The 22,280-nt window shown below is 37.2% G+C and overlaps 1 protein-coding gene across 4 annotated transcripts; it reads left to right on the forward strand.

Moving 5' to 3' along the window:
• The first annotated feature begins 3,047 nt into the window (after window positions 1–3,047).
• Window positions 3,048–21,953, forward strand: LOC115502500 (zinc finger protein 585A). 4 transcript variants are annotated; one of them, XM_030297918.1, is made up of 5 exons: window positions 3,048–3,117; window positions 5,870–6,084; window positions 16,485–16,611; window positions 16,871–16,963; window positions 18,691–21,953. In XM_030297918.1, exons 2-5 carry the CDS (start codon window positions 6,007–6,009, stop codon window positions 21,024–21,026), a joined length of 2,634 nt encoding a protein of 877 aa, XP_030153778.1. In that variant the 5' UTR covers window positions 3,048–3,117; window positions 5,870–6,006; the 3' UTR covers window positions 21,027–21,953. The 4 variants fall into 4 exon arrangements, with proteins under 4 accessions (XP_030153778.1, XP_030153781.1, XP_030153779.1 ...); XM_030297921.1 differs by having other exon boundaries at window positions 19,009–21,953; XM_030297920.1 differs by lacking the exon at window positions 3,048–3,117 and adding an exon at window positions 9,360–9,446 and having other exon boundaries at window positions 6,002–6,084.
• The last annotated feature ends 327 nt before the right edge of the window (window positions 21,954–22,280 follow it).

Consider the following 22,280-nt stretch of genomic DNA (forward strand, 5'->3'; position numbering starts at 1 on the left):
ATAACCATAGAATTCTCCTGACTTTCAAATTCTTTCTCTATAGGAATGTCTCCCTTTCTTCCTAATGTTGTTTGTGTGTATCTTCTCTATTTTTTTTTCATCTTTCTTAAAAAATGACTTCACTCTTTTTTTTTTTTAAATTTTTTTCAACGTTTTTTATTTATTTTTGGGACAGAGAGAGACAGAGCATGAACGGGGGAGGGGCAGAGAGAGAGGGAGACACAGAATCGGAAACAGGCTCCAGGCTCCGAGCCATCAGCCCAGAGCCTGACGCGGGGCTCGAACTCACGGACCGCGAGATCGTGACCTGGCTGAAGCCGGACGCTTAACCGACTGCGCCACCCAGGCGCCCCATGACTTCACTCTTTTACAGAGAACCAGCTCATGGTTTTATTATCTCTAGTAGGGTTTTTTTTTTTCCTATTTGTTTTATTAACATCTGCTTATCACATTGATTACTCCTTCCCAATTTCTTTGGGAGTATTTTTTTAAAGTTTATTTATCTATTTTAAGGGGGAGGGGGGAGAGCAAGCGTGTGAGCAGGGGAGGGGCAGAGAGGGAGAGAATCCCAAGCAGGCTCCGCACTGTTAGTGTGGAGCCCAGTGGGATCCAATCCCACGAACCACAAGATCATGATCTGAGCCTTCATCAAGAGTCAGAGGCTTAAATGAATGATCCACCCAGGTGCCCCTCTTTGGGGGTATTTAATAGGACTTTAGTAGAATGTGATGGAATTAAAGCTTAATTAATGTTTTCAGTCCTCCTGGCATCCTAATTTTAGGTTAGATTTTCTTCTGGATATCACTTTGGTCCATCCCTTAGATTTTTCATGTATATAGTACTATCATTTCCCTCTTCATTCTAAACAGTTCGCAACATCCCATATTATGTTGTCCTTAACCCAAGGGTTATTCAGATGTGTGTATTTTAATGTACATGCATTTGGAACATTTTACATATTCTGTTGTCTGTTGTTGGTTTCTATCTTCATTTTTATGTAGTCTGAGACACGGCATATGTGATATCAGTTTGGGGGCTTTATAATGTCTTTTATGGCCTACTTTTTGGAGAATTTTTATGATTGTTCCATGTATGTTTGAAAAAATGTAATTTTCTGGTTAAAAATAAAAATAAAATGTAGATATATATCAAACAAATTAGTTATGTTATCCCAATATAGTCTTATACCTGCTTTTCTTCTATTTGATCTGTTTCTGAAAGATATGTTAGTTACTGTGATTGTGAGTTCCTCAAAATTTCCCTGTTTTACCAGCTTTTGCTGTATATATTTCAGAGCTATATTGTTAGATAAATTTTATTAGTGTTGTATGCTCTTGGTAGCTGCATCTTATTAAAAAATGGAACATCTCTGTTAATAGTGTTTGCTTTGAAATTTGTATAATCTAATACTATCAACACACCTGCTTTCTTCTTGATAATATGCCCTTGTAAATGATTCTTAAATTCATTTCCTTTTTAAATTTTTACTGTGAAATTTTCACCCAAATACTAAAGAAATGAGAACATTATAATGAGCTTCATGTACCTATCAGCTGCTTTCATCATTTACCAACATTCTGTTATTTTTGTTTTATCCTTTTACCCTCCTCAATGAAGTTTCTTAAGCTGACATTTTGCTAGTATTTCCACATAAATCACTAAAAGATTAAGTCTTCTTGTAAACATAATCATATTACCAACAAAATTGACCGTAATTCTTGGGCCTCTGGTAAAAATGTGCGTTCACTAATAGACTTCCACAGATTTTTCCTTACACCAGTTTTGGGAGAAGAAAGACAAGCTGGTGAAAGCACAGTCCAACCCTGTAACTGGCCCAGTTTTGAAGCTAAAGCCCAGAGAGGGGCATAAATAGCCTGAAGATACCCAGCATGCCCACATCAGCGCTTAGGTCTGGTTCCCTCAAAACACTTCCCACCGCTGCGACTGCTAAAAGACTTTCAGAAGAACCTCCTACCAGTGTCAGATAGAACGTCCTGGCAGAAGCCAGTATTTAGCTGGGTTTTAAAGAATGTTTAGGAATTCGCCAGATGAAAGGAATTGTGTCTCTACAACCTCCCAGTCATAAGCACCCCCGTGGACTTTAGGCTTCATTCACATAATAATGACGTTGTTCTTAGATTTTAATTTACAAATAAACAAAAATAGCAGTTTCCCTTAGGTGCTTTTCGTCACACGTTGACGATATTAAAAACTATTATTATTTTTGTAATTGTCGCTACTAATGGAAATGAATGAGGATTCAAGGCTCCATTTCCCTCCACCAGCCCTTTGGAAAGTGCAGTCTTGCCCTGGCGGCATCCCTCAGGAGAGAACTCGAAGACACCGACTAGCACCTTATATCCCCGGGGGGGTTTCTCCCACAAAAGGCTAAACTACCCTTCCTGCAGCTGACTGCCCATTCTGACATCTATGTTGCCGGTGGTTTCGCCCAGAAACGGAGCTCCCACTCTGACCTCTCCACGTTCTCCCCGAGGGTGTCTCTAAAAATCAGATTGTACTGTCGTGACTTCTCCCCTCATCCGCCGATTTCTCCCAGGATTCAGCCGTAGCACATAAGACGTTTGTCCTCATAACTTGGTGATTTTTCCTCCCTTGCTCCCCTCATCCCCGGTGGTTTCTTCCAGCAGAAAATTAACTCTCAGCCGAGCGGTTTATCCCGGAAGGCAAATTAGCTTTTCTAAATATGACACAGAGCACCATACACTATAGCCAAGACCTCCCTCCTCCCAGAAGCCTACCTCGACCAGGGCCCCACCCCTGTATTCTACGTTGCAATCCCCGCCTCGCGCTGAGAAAACGCGCGGGAGGCCTATTTCTCTGCCGTACGGAATGGACACGCCTCAAAGATGGCGGCTCGCGCTCAGAAGCACCATTAGGCGAGGCCATGTTCTCGGCCCGACAACGTCTCTTACGGAAACTACGCCATGTTGGCTATTGGCATATGCGGCTTCCAAGGTAACTCAGAGCATGCGCGATAGCGACTGTCCGTGAGAGGAGGTGCCGAAGGTCAAACCGGAAGCGGAAGCGGTCCTCGAATGCTTTTTCGCCGATGATGTCTGGAGCTTCTCCGCAGTTTAATTCCGAGAGGTCTCTGAGGTGATTTGGTTGGTCGTGATTTAGGGATTCTGGGGGTCCGTGACGGGTGTGTTGTCCGTGGAGTGAATGATGGTGGTTTCTGGGTCTGTGGCATCCGTTGCTGTGAGGGCAATGATAGGAGTCTCTTGGTTCAATGATGGGGATCTTGAGATGAGTGTGGGATTTGTCGGCTCAGTGATAGGAGTCTGTGGTCAGTGACTGATCTGTGGTGTCAGCTATGGGGCTCTGTGAGGGCTATGATGAGCTCGCTTTCTAAGCATTAGTAAGCTGTGGTGTGTAGCATTTTATTGTTCAAATCTAAGTACTGTTTTTTCTTCAGTTTTAGTTATTTTTTTCTTTCAGTCATGAGTTATTTAGAAGTGCATTCTCTGTCTCAAATAATGTCTCTGGGTAATGCTCGAATTTAAAAGTTGCTTCACGGTCTGGTTCATGGTCAGTTTTCATAAATGTCATTTCTATTACATCAAAGCAATGTGTGTCCTCTATTGTGTTTCATATATAGTCTCACAGTTTATCTTGTTTGCTTAACTAATTACAGAGAAAGGTGAACTCGTGGAGGTGATATGTTCACTTGTCCTTTCTGCTGTCAGTTTCTGCTTTGTATGTTTGAAACTATTATTAAGATCGGTTGTTTATTTTTAATAATAAATATGACTAATAACTAAAAAGATACAGTAACAATTCAAGCTGTCACCAATAATTTATAAAAGGGGTCATTTTCCCAATTTCCAGCACTGGATTTTTTTAAAATAAGTTTTTATTCTGAGGTGAAATTATATCTAATTGCTCTAATGCATTTTCCTATTAGTAAAATGGTATCTTTTTGGTTACTTACCATTTAAATTTCCTTTTCTGTGAATTTTCATATCCTCTGTTCAGTTTTTATTTTTCCAGGGCTTTTTTTTTTTCCATATTGATTGCTAGATTTTTTTTTAATTCAGAGATAATCTATTTTCACATTTTGAAAAAATATATATATTTCTTCATTTTTATTTTTATTTATTTATATATCTTTAAAATTTTTATTTATTTTTGAGAAAAAGAGAGAGAGAGCATGAGCAGTGGAGGAGCAGAGAGAACAGGGACAGAGGATCCAAAGCAGGCTTCATGCTGACAGCAGAGAGTCATGCAGGGCTCAAACTCCCCAATCCTGAGATCATGACCCGAGCCAAAGTCAGATGCTCAACCGACTGAGCTACCCAGGCGCCCCTTCATTTTTATTTTTAAAGTATGTTTTAACATGTAATTAGGAAATACCATCTAACCAGAAATAATCTGGTTTTTTTCTTTTACAGCATCTGGGTTTTCTTACATGTGTACTAAAAATTCCTCCCACCCCACCACAATGTTGATACAAACATATACTACTAAAATTTATTTCATTTTTTAAAATACAAATACTTAAAATGTTTAGTTCTGCTGGAATTCAGTCTAATATATAGTGTGTGATGGCAATCTGGTTTGTTTTTTTCTAGGTGGATGGCCAATTATATCAGTGCCACTTATACAATAAATGTTCTGTGCGCACTCAGTTGAATGCCATTTTTATTACATCCATAAGTCAGTACTGTCTGAGCTATTGTTTTCTCTGTTTTGATTACATTGTTTTTATATTTAAGTTTTAATATCTAATAGAGAATGGTAATTGCCAATATTTATTGTATGCCTCTTGCGTGCCAGGGAGATGTTGAATACTTTACAAGCATCATCTCATTTAATTTTTATAACCTTTTTTTTTTAATGTTTATTTATTTATTTTGAGAGAGAAAGAAAGTGAGCAGAGGAGGGGCAGAGAGAGGGAGGGAGAGAGAGAGAGAATCCCAAGCAGGCTCCATGCTGTCAGTGCAGAGCCAGACACGGAGCTGATCTCATGAGCCATGAGATCATAACCTGAGCCGAAATCAAGAGTCGGACGCTTAACTGACTGAGCCACCCAGGTGCCCTTAATTTTATAACTCTTGAAATAGGTACTTTCATCCTCGTTTTTGAAACTAAAATGGAAGTAACTTGTTCGTATTCTCATAGCTGAAAGTTAGCAGAGCTGCAGTTCAAATCTTAAGGAATATTACTCCGTATCTCATTGACCAGTACTCATCACGGGTTTTGTTAAACTTTACGTTCTCCACAGCAGTGGTTCTCAAAGTGTGGTCCCTGGACCAGCAACATCAACATGACCTGGGGACTACTTCAAAATGCTAATTCTTGGGCCCAGCTATGGTCTGAATGTTTATGTCCCCCCAAAATTTGTATGTTGAAATCCAGAAATACCGTAAAAGGAGGTGAGATCTTTGGGAACTGATTAGGTCACGAAGGTGGACTACTCATAAATGGGATTAGTGCTCTTGTAAAATAGATCCCACACAGAAGGTGCTGGCTGTGAACCTTTAGTGAGGTCTCTCACTAAAATGTGGCCACACTGATGCCCTGATCTTGGACTTTCCAGCCTCCAGAACGGTGATCAATAAATCTCAGGTGTTTATAGGCTGCCCAGGCTGTGGTGTTTCATTATAGCAGCCTGACTGGACTAAGAAAGTTGCTACCCTAGGCCTATTGAATCAGAAACTGGGAGTGAGATGGAGGGTTTTTACTGTATCTTAACAAGCCCTCGAAGTGTTTTGAATCTACATTAAAGTTTGAGAGCCTCTGCTCTCTGTGTCTAGTTCAGGGAACTTCACCTTGGTGCCTTGGTGTTGGCAGGAAATGTTTATGTGATGAATATTGAGTATGTGACCATGTGGACATTGTCTTCTAGGTTTCTTGTTGTCTCTGGGGAGCCCCTGGGTTAGATCTTTCTCCAGACTCCAGCCTGCCTCCCCCAGCAGCTCTGCTTGGATTTACAGATGCCTACCAGGCTTTAGGCTCCTGAGAGAATAAAGTTTGAGACCTACCATGACGATGTCAGCTAATCAGACCTCGCCCCAAAAATCCCTGATCCTGGTTCCAGAGGAATATGACAGTTCATATGAGGTGAGAAGGAAGAATCTTGGGGGTAAGAATTCATCCTGGGAGTAGACACCTCTGATATGTCACCAGAGCCTCTGGGCAGTGGCAGATGGGCCACAGGAAGCAGCCAGACTCTCTTACTACCCTGAAGCAAATCTTGATCTTTCTGCCAAGAATAAGAAACACATGGGTATTGTCTCCACATCTAGAGACCAACTGTATGATAGTGGAGAGGTGAAATGTCAAAAACTGTCTTTTATTCTGTCCTCATGCTATATTGATCTTTTGGCTGAGGATAAACTTCCTGATTAGAAATAATTTTTGTGCACGATGTTGAAACTATTTCTCTATTTCTTCTTAAACTGCTTCTCCCCACATAAATATTTCTCTATTCTCTTTCTGAAATTTAGATGTTGGTTCTCTGTTGATCATTTTTATGAGCTACTTCCAAAAACTTATTAATCCTGGCAGATAAAAAATATGAAACTTTGCTATAATATTGATTTTATTCTCTAACCAAGAGCATTAAATTAGAAATAAGAAGTAAAAGACTTTTGCACGGAATTGGGAATAGACTTAATATCACTGAACTATGCATTTTAAAATGGTAAATTTTGTTATGTACATTTTACCACAATTTAAAAAAAGTAAAAGGCTAGCAAAAGAAACCCCTATATGTGAAAACTTTGAACATTTTTTTTCTACATAAATATTCTTTAAAGGGAAAACCATAAAATGTCTTAGAAAATTCTTTGAGTTGAATTTCAGTTAAATAAAGAACTACATTTTAAAGTTGGTGGTGAAGCTAAACTACAGAGGAGCAGATCATAGATTTAAATGCCTTTTTAAGGAGTCCTTGAAGTTTAGGGGGAGAAACACGTAAGATATGAGTAATGCTTAAAACTGAAGAAGTTAAAAAAAGAACTCAATAAATATAAAGTAACAATAAGGAGTAAAAAACAGTTAAGGGAAGAAATTAGTCACATGGAGAACAAAACTAATTGATGAAGATGTCTGATAGAAGCATAAGTGGCTCCTATATGCTGATAATCAAGAACAGAGAGTAAAGATACACTTAAAGAGTGTAACAAAACATCGGAGACAGTTACTGCTTCATCAAAGATTAAAACCATTGTAAAAAAAAAAGATTAAAACAATTGTGAATGAATATTCTATAAAATCATATAAACAACAGGAATATAGCTTTACAAAAAATAAATGTCAAAATTGGTGGATACAAATGGTTCAGAAGCCTTTCAAGAAATTAAAATGTTTATCGAACACACAGTTAAAAGTGGTGGTAAACTTCATGCGGATTTACATTTGGCCCGTATGCCAAAGTTTGGGTAAAGATGGTATCTAAAAATATTTCCAGCCTTGTTTGTGGTATTTGTTTTATTTTGTTTACTACCTTAAACTTGATGCCCAAACTAATCAAGGACAGTAAAAAAAGAAACAACTGGAAATTATGAACATAGATTCAGAAGTCAGATGTATTAATTAACTGAATTCAAGAATACATGAAAACAGTAGCCAAATAGGGCTTATCATAGGGACACATGTGAAGCAGACACTACTTTCTCATTTAGTAGTCAACTCCAAATCAAAGAAGTTAAGATAGTAAAATATCTAAAACAACAATAACAATAATAACAATACTGTATATCAAAATATATAGCAAAACAGCATTGAGAGATAATTTAGAAAAATAATTTGTGTCACGCAAATAAATGTAAAAATCTAGATGAAATGGATGACTTTCTAGAAACATAGTAAATTTCTCACTAAATCTTTAATTACTGTTTTCCACATTTTCACTTTTAGATATTAAGATTTTTAGTTAAGTAATTCTGTTTTTTTATTTTTTATTTTTTTTAATTTTATTTTTTATTTTTTAAAATTTACATCCAAATTAGTTAGCATATAGTGAAACAATGATTTCAGGAGTAGATTCCTTAATGCCCCTTACCCATTTAGCCCATCCCCCCTCCCACAACCTCTCCAGCAACCCTCAGTTCTCCATATTTATGAGTCTCTTCTGTTTTGTCCCCCTCCCTGTTTTTATATTATTTTTGTTTCCCTAAGTAATTCTATTTTTAATAAAATTAGGATTGCAGCTTTGGAGAGATTTATTTGCACTGATTTTATTCTGCTTCTTGGAATGTTAAGTTTTGTATAAAGTGCGTACGTGTGTGTGGGCAGATTTTATGTTCAATATTTCTGAATGTTACATAGGCACCTGAAAAGACTGTCTTAGGATACAGAATTTGCTGTCTTATCAATAAGCTATCTTATGTAGTTATGAAGTTTTACAAATGTGGTTTATTTATTTTTTACTTTATCTGTTGGAACTGAGAGATACTAAGTTTCCCACCATGAATATATTTGTCTATATTTATCTGTAGTTTCTGTGAATGAATTTGGATGCTATGAAATTTGTGCAGTGATAGTAATGACATCTGAAATTAATTTTGGATTATGTTATTGTTATGTTTAATATTTTTTCCCTACAATTCAGCCCTATCTGATTGGAGGCTCGTTTCCTTCCTGTTGGCATTTTGAGATACAACTTTTGCTCATCCTTTTTCTGTCCTCGGAGTCCTTGTGAACTTTTTTTGTATAGCATTTAGAAAAGATATATTTTATGTACACTTTTGGTAAAGATAGTTCTTTTATAGATCTTTCACCTTAGACCTTGTATTCTTGCTTTTGTTTCTTTGTCCCTTTCAGTAATTTGGAAGGTTTGGTTTCTTTTTTGTATGGTTGGCCCTTTTAGTGTGATCTTTATCACATTAACGTCTTGAACTAAATCTTTTCTCTTGTTTTAGATAATATCTATTAAATTTATACTGTGAAAAATGATAAAAGTTCTATGTTTCCACTTCAAGGATTCTTCTGTTTATTAGATGTTTTTATTAAATTCTATTTTTTTTTCTATCTTCCTCTAAAAGTTTCACGTTGCTCAGTTGTCTTAATCTTATCCTTGTCGCTTTTTGTGTTTTCACGTGGTGTTTTACTTCTTTCAGAGAGACCTCCATTTTTGTGTTGCTTTTCTTTTTCACCTCTTTACAGAGTGCTGCCAGTTTATTTTTCAAAAACTTGAATAACCATTTGCTTTAGCCTGTTTTTCCATTATTTCTTCCTTGGACTCTGAGATTCCTATTTATTGTAGGTAGTTTTTTGTTTGTTTTAGTGAATTCCTTGAAATCATGGTGAATGTGTTTTCTTCTGTCATGTGACTATTTCTAGCATGTTCCTTTTAATTTCTTCTTTTTTTCTCTCATTCTTTTTACTTATAGTATCTTTGTACATCAGGAGATGTTTATTATTATCTTTGAATGAGGAGATTTTTTCCTGGACAAACTGTTTATAAGAAGCTCATTTTGGTAAGGAGTCAAAGCTACTAATATAACATCTTCTTTATTCGCCATTAATTCTGATGATGTTGGGTTTGGGGGCTGGGGTTTTGGTGTATGTAGGGTATGACTATGCCAGTGTGTGAAAGAGAAAAATCGGAGCACATGTATTTTTGCAAGTATATAGGGAACATTTTCAAAGAAATGACAGTGTTTTAAGCTCCATAATCAACACATCATAAAGAAGCAGACTATAATCTCTGAACACAATTAAATGAAGAAATAAAAAAGATAGCTTTCAAATAACATAATTTTAGTCATTAAAAGCCACAGGTATCTAAGATATACTTCCCAAAGAGAGAGATATACTTCTGTATTCCCTTGTCCTTCCTCTATGCTCATTCCCTCCCCTGAATTCAGTGGCCTGCTCTGTACATACAACTCCCGAATCTTTATCTCCATACTATCTCTCTATTCAACTACTTAGTATATACCCTTATATATGTCTTATCACCTAAATTTCAATACGTACAAAATTTAAATCATTATTTCTTGTCTTGTTCCCCCAGCCTCCTCCTCTAATCCTTAAATCCATCGGTGACACCAAAATCTACAGTTGGACTGAACTAATAACTGATATTGGACTGAACTAATAACTAATATTTATTTGAGTCCTTTTTCTCACCTTCACAGCTGGTGTCAATTTTATCTTCTTAATATCAATTCCTTCTATAGCCTTACTACTCCAGTCTTAAGTTTAGTTAAGTAAGAAATTCATATTCTCTCACATGAATTGTGCAGTGGGTCTCATGACTGATTTTCCACTTTTGTCTATTCCAAATGTTCTGTTTTAAGAATACACTTTCTTCAATATATTTTTTTAAACTTTTTATTTATTTTGAAACAATTATAGATCCTAAAAGGGCATTGTGAAACATAGTACAGTGGTGGTGCACGATTCTTTTTTTTTCGTTACTGGTTGTAATTTGGTAATATTTTTTGAGGATGTTTGCATCTAAGGTCATGAGAGATAGTGATCTGTAGTTTTCTTTTTTGTACTATCTTTGTCTAATTTTGATATCAAGGTAATGCTGGCCTCACAAAATTATTTGGAAAGTGTTCTCTTTTGTTTTCTGGATAAGACTGTAAAAATAAGGCTAACTCTTCTTTAAATATTTAGTTGAATTCTCTAATAAAGCATTCTGGGCCTGGAGATTTCTTTTTTTCAGGAGCTTTTATTTTTTTATTTTTATTTTTTTCAACATTTATTTACTTTTGGGACAGAGAGAGACAGAGCATGAACGGGGGAGGGGCAGAGAAAGAGGGAGACACAGAATCGGAAACAGGCTCCAGTCTCTGAGCCATCAGCCCAGAGCCAGACGCGGGGCTGGAACTCACGGACCGCGAGATTGTGACCTGGCTGAAGTCGGACGCTTAACGGACTGCGCCACCGAGGCGCCCGCAGGAGCTTTTAAATTAAGACTTTAATTTCATGACTATAGGATCATCTTTTCTGTTCCATAATAGTTGCGTTTTGTTAGTTTGTGGTTTTTGAAGAAGTAATATATTTCTTCTAAGTTTTTGGATCTATTAGCATAGAATTTTTATATTCTCTGTATTTCCTTTTAAATGGCAGCTGCATCTATAATATTTCTTTTCCTTTTTTTTAAGTATTTATTTACTTTGAGACAGAGCATGCGCATGTGCACAAGTGGGGGAGGGGTAGAGAAAGAGGGAGAGAATCCCAACCAGACTCCTAGCTGACAGCATGGAGCCCAACTTGGGGCTTGATCTCACAAACCAGGAGATCATGACCTCAGCCAAAATCAAGAGTCAGATCTTTAACTGACTGAGCCACCCAGGTGCCCCAGTATTTCTTATTTCGCTACTGACATTGGTAATTTGTATCTTGTTTTTATCTTTGCCAGTCTAATAGCTCAGTCAACAGAGCTTATCAATTTTATTGATTTTTTTCAAATAACTGCATTGTATTTTATTGATTTTTCTTGTGTTTTTTAAAATTTTTGTTTTTGGGGCGCCTGGGTGGCGCAGTCGGTTAAGCGTCCGACTTCAGCCAGGTCACGATCTCGCGGTCCGTGAGTTGGAGCCCCGCATCGGGCTCTGGGCTGATGGCTCAGAGCCTGGAGCCTGTTTCCGATTCTGTGTCTCCCTCTCTCTCTGCCCCTCCCCCGTTCATGCTCTGTCTCTCTCTGTCCCAAAAAAAATAAATAAACGTTGAAAAAAATAATAATAATAAAAAAAATTTTTGTTTTTAATTTCATTGATACCTGCTGTTTATTATTTTCTTTCTTCTCCTTGCTTTGAGTCTATTTTGCTCTTCTTTTTCTAGTTTCTTGATTTAACAATTTTCCCCTTTCCTTTTTTCTTAATTGATACATACTTGACATAAAATATTATATTAGTTTCAGGTTATATAACATAATATGTTTCTATATGTTGTGAAATCATCACCACAATAAGTCTAGTTAACATTCATTACTGTACATAGTTACAATTTTTTGTGTGATGAAAATTTTTTAAGATTTACTCTTAGCAACATTCAGTATACATTACAGTATTACTAACTGTAGTCACCATGCTGTAACATTATAGCCCCATGATATATTTATCTTATAACTGAAAGTTTACCTTTTGACTGCCTTCACCCATTTTGCCCACTACCCCTTCCCCACCTCTGGTAACTACCAGTCTGTTCTGTGTATATGTGACTTTAGGTTTTTTTATTTTGAGATTCACATATAAGTGAGATCATATGGGAATTGTTCTTCTTTCTGACTTATTTCTCTTAGCATAATATCCTCAAGGTCCATCCATGCTGTTGCAAATGGCAAGACTCCTTTTTTACGGCCAAATGGTATTCCATTGTATATATATGTACCACATTTTCTTTATCCATTCATCCACTGGTGGACACTTAGGTTGCTTCCATGTCTTGGCTGTTATAAATAACACTATAGTAAACATGGAGGGGTGCATATATCTTTTGGGTTTGTTTTCATTTCCTTTGGATGAATATCCAGACATGGAATTGCTGGATCATATGGTAGTTCTAGTTTTAATTTTTTGAGGAACCTCCATACTATTTTCTGTAGTGGTTGCACCAATTTGCATTTTTTTAAAAAAAATTTTTTTTAACATTTATTTTTGAGACAGAGAGAAACAGAGCATGAACGGGGGAGGGGCAGAGAGAGAGGGAGACACAGAATTGGAAGCGGGCTCCAGGCTCTGAGCCATCAGCCCAGAGCCCGACGCGGGGCTCAAACTCACGGAACGTGAGATCGTGACCTGAGCTGAAGTCGGACGCCCAACCGACTGAGCCACCTGGGCACCCCTGCACCAATTTGCATTTTTACCTATAGTGCACAAGGGTTCTCTTTTCTCCACATCTTCATCTGTACTTGATAATTCATATTTTTTGTTTTGTTTTGTTTTTTGATAATAGTCATTCTAACAGGTGTAAGGTATCTCATTATGGTTTTAATATACATTTCCCTGATGATTAGTGATGTTGAGCACCTTTTGGCCTTCTATATGTCTTTGGAAAAATATCTATTCAGATCCTCTGCCCATTTTCTAAATTGTTTCCCCTTTTCTAATGTAAACATTTAGTGCTATGAATTTTCCCTTTCAGCATTGCTCTATCTGCATCCCACAGATTTTGATATATTTTCACTTTCTTTCAGTTCTGTGTATTTTCTAAATTTCTTTTGAGAATTCCTCTGTGATTTATAGGTTATTTAGAAATGTGTTACTTCATTTCCAAATATTTTGTGGCTTTCCGGAAAGCTTTTGTTACCATTTTGTAATATAATTCCTTTGCAGATTTTTCTGTTGTCTTTGTTACCGATTTTTGGTTTGATTCCATTAAGAGATGCTATGTGTTATTTTAATTCTTTTAAATTTGTTAAAGTTTGTTTCACAGCCTAGGTTATGGTCTGTCTTGGTCACTCTTCTGTAGGTGTTTGAAAAGAATGTGTACTCCACTGTTGTTAGTTGGAATATTCTGCAAATTTCAGTTAGATCCTATTGTTTGTTTCTTCTATATCATTGATTATTTCCTGTCTACTGTTTCTATAAATTGCTAAGTGTGGGTATTCAGGTCTATATAATTCTTTTTTAATGTTATTTATTTATTTATTTATTTATTTATTTATTTTTGAGACAGAGAGAGACAGAGCATGAGCAGGGGAGGGTCAGAGAGAGAGGTAGACGCAGAATCGGAAGCAGGCTCCAGGCTCTGAGCTGTCAGCACAGAGCCCGACGTGGGGCTTGAACCCACGAACTGTGAGATATGACCTGAGCTGAAGTCTGATGCCCAACCAACTGAGCCACCCAGGTGCCCCTATAATTCTTTTTTAAAATGTTCATGACTTTAGGTAGAAATAGCCATTCCTTCAATTATGCATTTACAGATGAAATTTTTTTAATATGGAGGATCATGTTTTTAAAAAGCATTTTATTATGAAAAAACTAAACATATACAAAAGTCAAGAGAATAGTATCAGGAGCCCTTGTATTTCTCGTGCCTACCACCTAGCTTTATTAGTCATCAATATTCTGCCATTTAAATTCCATCTAAAACCACCCCCCCCCCCTCAGCTGCTGGATTATTTTAAAGCAAATCCCAAACACCATATCTTATCTATAAATAATTTGACATGCATTTTTAAGAGATGAGAATTCTTTTTTTCTTTCTTTTTGTTTAACATAACCACTAAGTCTTTATCACATCTAAAACAACAGTAATTCCTAGATATCATCTAATACCTGGTTATTGTTTGAGGTTTTTAAAACCCATCATAAATATCTTTTTAATGTTGGTTTGTTTTAATGAAGGGCTAAACAAGGTCCTCAAGTTGCATTTGGTTAGTATGACTCTGAAGTTTCTTTTAATAAAGAAAAGCTTCCCTCCTATTATTTTTTCTATTGTAATTTATTTATTTTTTTTTTTCAACGTTTATTTATTTTTGGGACAGAGAGAGACAGAGCATGAACGGGTGAGGGGCAGAGAGAGAGGGAGACACAGAACCGGAAACAGGCTCCAGGCTCTGAGCCATCAGCCCAGAGCCTGACGCGGGGCTCGAACTCCCGGACCGCGAGATCGTGACCTGGCTGAAGTCGGACGCCCAACCGACTGCGCCACCCAGGCGCCCCTGTAATTTATTTATTTATTAAAGTTTATGTATTTTGAGAGAGAGAGGCAGAGAGAGAGAGATAGAGAATCCCAAGCAGGCTTTGTACTGTCAGCGCACAGCCTGATGCAGGGTTCAAGCCCACGAACTGAAAGATCATGACCTGAGCCAAAATCAAGAGTTGGGCACTTAACTGACTGAGCCACCCAGGCACCCTTATAATTTATTTTTTGAAGAAAGGGGTCATTTGCTGCCTTCTGGATTTAACTTACGTTTCATTCTTAATACTGTTCAATATGTTTCTCTCACTTTCACTTTACCTGTGAATGATTTGTTAGATTTAGAGGCTGAATGAGATTCAGGTTGGATTTTTCTTTTTCTTTGTTAAGAATACTTAATAGATGGTATAATGAAATCAATTACTATATAATGTCAGGAAGCACATATTTGGTTGTCTCTCTTTTTGTGATGTTAAAATTGATTGTTGAATGTAGATGTTATTAGCTGGTCTATCATTGTAAACTTCTCTTCAGTCTTTCACCTGAAACAGTTAAGCAATTGTTTACTGAATTAGTGAATACTGAATAAATTAATGATTACTGAATAAATTCATCATTTCATTAGGAATTACAAAATTATGATATTCTAATTCTACCCTAACAACTTCATTTATTTGCTAGAATTGTTATGTAAGAAACTTCCTTCATCATTTATTTGGTTATCCTGCAATAGGGATCTTCTATGGAAAAAAATTCACATAAATCTGATTACCTTAATCACCTTTACTAAAAGTAAAAAAAAATCCCTGTTTTATGATCAAACTGTTTTTTCCATAACCACCTTCCTGACATGTCATGCAGACTTCTCTCCATTATATATATATTATTGGTGTTCCCCAAACTCATCATGTATTTTCCTGTCTCCTCACCTTTGCTTCTGTCTTCTCTGGGAAGTGACCTCCTTTACCCCCCATTCTGTATTACACTTATCATATTTCAACTTAAATTCAACTAATACAAACTCACTGCCCCATGTCGAATACACTTTTTCCTTTTTTGGGTCCTCAGTGTGTTGTTCCATTTGAGAGATTTACTTTTTGACACTTAAGTGAACTTGTGTCTATTTTTTCCCTTCTTTTAAATCTTAGGTCTTTTAAGTTGCTAGAAGATTAGAAACATAAATAATTCATTTCTTTGTTCTCAGGACTAGCATAATGGCTGGTCCTAAATTGCTCAGAAACTGTATCATAGGTCATTCATCCACTTGCTAGAAGACTAAGAGAGAGCCTATTTCATTCTTCAGTTTTGAAAAATAAGTAATTGACTGACTGTAGTATAGAATAAATAGCAGAAATTCTTTCTTAGATTTCTTTCTCCTACAAAATGTGTAAAACTAGATGTTTTAATATGCACCCTGAATGAAATACCATTTTTTAAAAGTTTCTGTACTACACAGGTGTAGGCATTTATCAGAACTTCAAATGGTACATTGTGGATTTGTACATTTCATTGTGTGAAAATTTTACCTTAAAAAAGGTAAACAAACATTATACTCTAGTTAAATGATTTGCATTCTGACGTATTTAGGATGAAGTGTACTGGCATCTACACTTTACTCTGAACTGCATAAAAATGAGATGGATTGATGATAAAAGGATGGATAAATGTATGATAAAACAAATAGAGCAAAATGTTAATGATAGATTCTAAGTGGTTGGGAAACAGGTTTTCACTCTACAGATTCTTTTAAATTTTCTGTATGTTCAAAATTTTCCATAATAAAATGTTAGGGAAAAGGGAGGTGAGTTTTTAGAAAGAGGAAATAGATTAATAACAACAAAACCCACATTCCATATTCCTAGTCTCCATCCCCCAAAGCTAACTATTCATATTGAACAGGAAATGTGCCCTTACAGGGATCGGTGTCCTTCAGGGATGTGGCTGTAGATTTCAGCAGAGAGGAGTGGCAGCATCTAGACCTTGCTCAGAGAAACTTGTACCGGGATGTGATGTTGGAGACCTACAGTCACCTGCTTTCAGTAGGTAAGCACAGTTACTCAGATCCACAGTGAGAGTATTTCTGTTCTCAGTTGCTGAATGCTGTGAGATATCTGAAGTATGTAATGTTTTTGACTTTGATTTGTCTAGGGTTCTTTATCCCCTTGGGCATTCTGAACATTACTCTGTTCCAAGAAATAAATGGTTACATTCCTGAAGAACAAAACTTCATTGAACAGGACTATTGATTACATTTTGAAACACAATTAGCTGGATCCAGTCTTTTATCATTTCTCATAAACAGGGTATGAAGTTCCCCAACCAGAAGTTTTCATGTTGGAGCAAGGAAAGGAGCCCTGGGCATTGCAGGGTGAGAGCCCACATCAGAGCTGTTCAGGTGAGTGTGCATGACCAGACAGGTGGGAGAAAGGGGAGCTCTCAGCTGTCTTGAAAAAGACTGGCATCTTTAAAATGCTATTAAGATGACTGTTTTGGAAGGTTCTAATTTTTTTGTTCTAATTTACTGCTTGAGGACCCTTGACATTGGCCTCTCAAATAACTAAATGCTTTCATCATTTCTAACCATCTTCTTTGGCTTTTCGGAGTCTAGATCACATGCTAATCTGCTTCATGAAGGATTTTTTTTCTTTCTGTCTTCCCCATTGTCTATGATTCTTTATGCATTCAGGCTTTCATGGATCTGCTTTCTTTCAAATTTACTATATGTCACACTCCCATTCTCATAGTCCTCTATCATTTCTTTTTTTCTACTATGGGATGCTTCAGAATATTATGTCCATCCAGGCTCTCTTCCTATTTTCTCCATAGGCACTGACATAAGATTTCTTATTTCCTTGTTCCCCATGTCTTTCACCCAACTGATGACTTGGGGGTAATTTTCACTTAACCTTTAGAAGTACTTTTCTGCTATTTCCTTCCAATATTGGTTGATGTTACACTAACTGGGGTCTCTCTGCCTCATTGCCTGATTTTTGTAATTACTTTATTTCTGTACTTCACGTGATGAAATTTGAGTTTAATTGTGGTCCTCATTCAGGGCACACTGTCATTATCAGTCTGGGTAAAGATTCTCTATGACTGCAGTTTCACTTTTTATGGTTTTGATTACCCACAGTCAGCCATGGTCTGAAAATATTAAATGGAAAATTCCAGAAATAAACAATTTATAAGCTTTAAATTGTGTGCCTTTCTGAGTAGCTTTGTGAAATCTTATGCCATCCCACTCCATCCTGCCCACGAGTTGAATCATCCCTTTGTCCAGCATATCCACGCTGTATATACTACCTGACCACTAGTCACTTAGTAGCCTTCTCGTTTGTCAGATTGACTCTCATGATATTGCAGTGCTTCTGTTCAAGTAACCCTTATTTTACTTAACAGTGGCCCCAGAGCAAAAGAGTAGTAATGGTGGCAGTTGTGGTATGCCAAAGAGAAGCCATAAAGTACTTCCTTTAAGTGAAAAGCTAAAACGTTCTTCACTGAATAAGAAAAAAAATCAGGTTTGGTACCTCTGAGGATTCAGACAGACATCCACTGAGTGTCTTGGAACATGTTCTGTTCCGATAAGGGAAGGGACTCCTGTATTTTGTTTTTTGATTTATTCCCATTTCTTTCTTTTCCCCACACCCATCTCACTTCTCACTGTAGGCAACTGTTTTATGTGATGGAAACATATTTTTTAATTTGTGCATATTCTTTTAAAATTTAAAGTGACTTGGGGTATGTATTATTATATAAATGTTACTGTGCTATATAGCTTGGGTTTTGCCTTACTTTTTCTACTTCTGTCCATGGTGGATTATGTTCATAAAGTTTACTTCCTCTAACCATTTGATTGTATCCCAGCATGTTCCTATCACCACTGTTACCTGCCTCCTCCTCAAGTGAGTCACCCTCACCCTTTTCTCTGTGTTCAACTTGGATGATCCATATGACCCTCCCCTCTAGCCTCTGCTAGCTGCTCTTTCAGCTAAACCATCATTCTCCTCTGTGAAGGAGAGTTTAGATTGCAGACTTCACAGCAGAGAATCCATGAAAAAGCTTCTTTCTACATTGAGAAGGAAGGTGATGCTACAAGTGATATTTTGTTGTATTTCATTCTAGAAGAATTGTGGCAGATTGATGACCAGACAGAAAGCTATCAGCAAAGAGAAAACAAATCTTTAAGAGATGTTGTTTTCATCAAGAAAATACTGACTGCAAAGAAGGATTATGAATATAAGGACATTAGAAAAATAATCCATGTGAGCCAAAACATTCTTTCCCCCAAAAGAGCCCATCAGTGTGATTCATTTGGAAACGCTTTGAAGCATAATTTAGATTTACACAGTCATTATAGAAACAGTGCATCAAAGAACATGAATAAGATTACTGAATATGGTAAAATTTCTTCCTCTACTGACCCTGAGTGTTCTCCAACAGGAGAGAAGTTATGGGACCATAATCAATGTGGAAATATCCTCAGCTATAAACAAGCACCCTCTCAACATCAAAAAATTCATACTGGGGAGAAATCTTACGAATGTGCTGAATTTGGAAAGATCTTCACCCAAAAGTCACAGCTCAGGGTACATATGAAAGTTCATACAGGAGAAAAACTCTATGTGTGCATTGACTGTGGGAAAGCTTTTGTAAAGAATTCAGAATTCATTACACATCAGAGAACCCATACTAGAGAGAAGCCCTATAAGTGCAGTGAATGTGGAAAAGCTTTTTTCCAAGTATCTTCTCTCTTAAGGCATCAAAGAATTCATACTGGAGAAAAACTTTATGAATGCAGTGAATGTGGAAAAGGCTTCTCTTACAACTCTGATCTCAGTATACACCAGAAAATTCATACTGGAGAGAGACACCATGAATGCAGTGATTGTGGCAAAGCATTTACACAAAAGTCCACGCTCAAGATGCATCAGAAGATTCACACAGGTGAGAGATCTTATATATGTATTGAATGTGGACAGGCCTTCATACAAAAGACACACTTGATTGCACACCGAAGAATCCATACTGGAGAAAAACCATATGAATGCAATAACTGTGGGAAGTCCTTCATTTCTAAGTCACAACTCCAGGTACATCAACGAATTCACACAAGAATGAAACCCTTTATATATACTGAATATGGGAAGATCTTCAACAATAGTTCCAATCTCACTACACATAAGAAAGTTCAAATTAGAGAGAAATCGTCCATATGTACTGAATGTGGTAAGGCCTTTACGTACAGGTCAGAACTGATTATACATCAGAGAATTCACACTGGGGAAAAACCTTATGAATGCAGTGATTGTGGAAAAGCCTTTACTCAGAAGTCAGCACTCACAGTGCATCAGAGAATTCATACAGGAGAAAAATCTTATGTATGCATGAAATGTGGACTAGCCTTTATCCAGAAGGCTCACTTGATTGCACATCAAATAATTCATACTGGAGAGAAACCTTATAAATGTGGCCACTGTGGGAAATCCTTTACTTCCAAGTCACAACTCCATGTACATAAACGAATTCACACAGGAGAGAAGCCTTATATGTGCGCTAAATGTGGGAAGGCATTCACCAACAGGTCAAATCTCATTACACATCAGAAAACTCATACAGGGGAGAAATCCTATATATGTCCTAAATGTGGAAAGGCCTTCACACAAAGGTCAGATTTGATTACACACCAGAGAATTCATACTGGAGAAAAACCTTATGAATGTGGTACCTGTGGAAAAGCCTTTACCCAAAAGTCACACCTCAATATACACCAGAAAATTCATACCGGAGAAAGACAGTATGAATGCCATGAATGTGGGAAAGCCTTCAACCAGAAATCAATACTTATTGTGCATCAGAAAATTCATACAGGAGAGAAACCTTATGTATGCGGTGAGTGTGGTAGAGCTTTCATCCGGAAGTCAAACTTCATTACTCATCAGAGAATTCATACTGGAGAGAAACCTTATGAATGCAGTGATTGTGGGAAATCCTTCACGTCCAAATCTCAGCTCCTGGTGCATCAACCAATTCACACAGGAGAAAAACCGTATGTGTGTGCTGTGTGTGGGAAAGCCTTTAGTGGCAGATCAAATCTCAGTAAACACCAAAAAACCCATACAGGAGAAAAGCCCTACATCTGTTCTGAATGTGGGAAGACCTTCAGACAGAAGTCAGAGTTGATTATACATCATAGAATCCACACTGGAGAGAAACCTTATGAATGCAGTGACTGTGGCAAATCTTTCACTAAGAAATCACAACTCCAAGTGCATCAGCGAATTCACACAGGAGAAAAGCCTTATGTATGTGCTGAGTGTGGGAAGGCTTTCACAGACAGGTCAAATTTGAATAAACATCAGACAACACACACTGGAGACAAACCCTATAAGTGTGTAGTCTGTGGGAAAGGCTTCGTCCAGAAATCTGTGCTCAATGTCCATCAGAGTATTCACACTTGAGAAGAACAGTGTGAGAAAACCTCAGTGAGATCAGGTCTGATTGTATATCATTAAATTTGTTAGCAGAAAAATATGCATATTATAAGTAGAAATACCCCATCAAAGTGTCTCACATTATTGTAAAGAATAGGGCCCTGAATGAAGGGGGACCTTCCCACATTAACACCACCTTCATTAAACCTTGAAGCATTCATACTAGGAAAATTGATAGAAGGCTTCTCATAAAAATGTGATGGGACATTGTTACCAGATTCTGCATAGGAGAGGTTATATTAAGTCATGTTAATGATAATCCTGTTTACTGTGGAATAGGTAGATTACCAACAGGTTGAATGGTACAACAACATAATGTATATGATAGTGACAGATCCTAAGTTCTGTGAGATGTTTGCTGCAGAACGCATTATCTAACACCGTTTGGGGTATTTTCTCATTCTTCTGCTGAATCTAACATGGTTGTGTGTGTCCGGTCCCCCATTGAGTATTTCCATCAAGAAAGAGATAACTCAGTAAAAAAGTTCTTTATGTATGCAGACACAAACCTCCGAGTGTATGTTGACCCATTATCCTCTAGCATCATGACTTGTAACCCCACCCCTTATCATCTCTACCACTAAAGTGTATTTGACCCTCATTAGTTCCTAGAATATTGTCTTCTGACACCCACATAATTGCATTAGTGATAAATACTAATGTCTGCTGACTGCCATTATCTCATTTAGCTCCCAACATAGTGTTTTGTGAACCTCCAGTACCCTCAGGAAAGCTTCTGAAAAGAATTTTCAGGTCATTTTGGTCAACTTTTCATCTCCATCTCCCTTTTGCTGTCATAGTTCTTCCAGCTTATTTGTCTGCCTTGATGCCCTGACATTTATAATAATAACAAATTAGAAACTCATATTAAAACACACCTCAACATTTGTTCAAGTCTTCTCTGTGTCCCATCTTTATGCCATGGACTCCACAAGCACCTTCTCCCCGTGTGCCTCAAACACATCAGTTCAGGTCCTGCCTCAGGGCCTTTGCATCTACAGCACTCATATCCGTGTGGTTAGCTCCTTCATGTCTTCCAATGGCACCTCTTCACAGAGGCTTTCCCTGTGCTTTCTTGCCTGGTTTAAAATTTTGACCCTCTCCCCTCTATCCTTTATCCTTCTCCATAGCACTTATTGCCATGATGCCCTGTATATTTTACTTGTCTGTGGCTCCTACGTTAGAATGTTTTTCTGTTTTGTTCACCACTTTGAACCTTGA

The sequence above is a fragment of the Lynx canadensis genome, chromosome E2 (assembly GCF_007474595.2).
Source record: "Lynx canadensis isolate LIC74 chromosome E2, mLynCan4.pri.v2, whole genome shotgun sequence".
Lineage (NCBI taxonomy): Eukaryota > Metazoa > Chordata > Mammalia > Carnivora > Felidae > Lynx > Lynx canadensis.

Bases quoted from the DNA above. Each gene is read 5' to 3' on its own strand.
- LOC115502500 (XM_030297918.1), top strand. From the start codon at position 6,007: ATGACGATGTCAGCTAATCAGACCTCGCCCCAAAAATCCCTGATCCTG. The intron at 6,085-16,484 runs GTGAGAAGGAAG...GTGCCCTTACAG, and splicing joins AATATGACAGTTCATATGAG to GGATCGGTGTCCTTCAGGGA. The intron at 16,964-18,690 runs GTGAGTGTGCAT...ATTTCATTCTAG, and splicing joins CCCACATCAGAGCTGTTCAG to AAGAATTGTGGCAGATTGAT.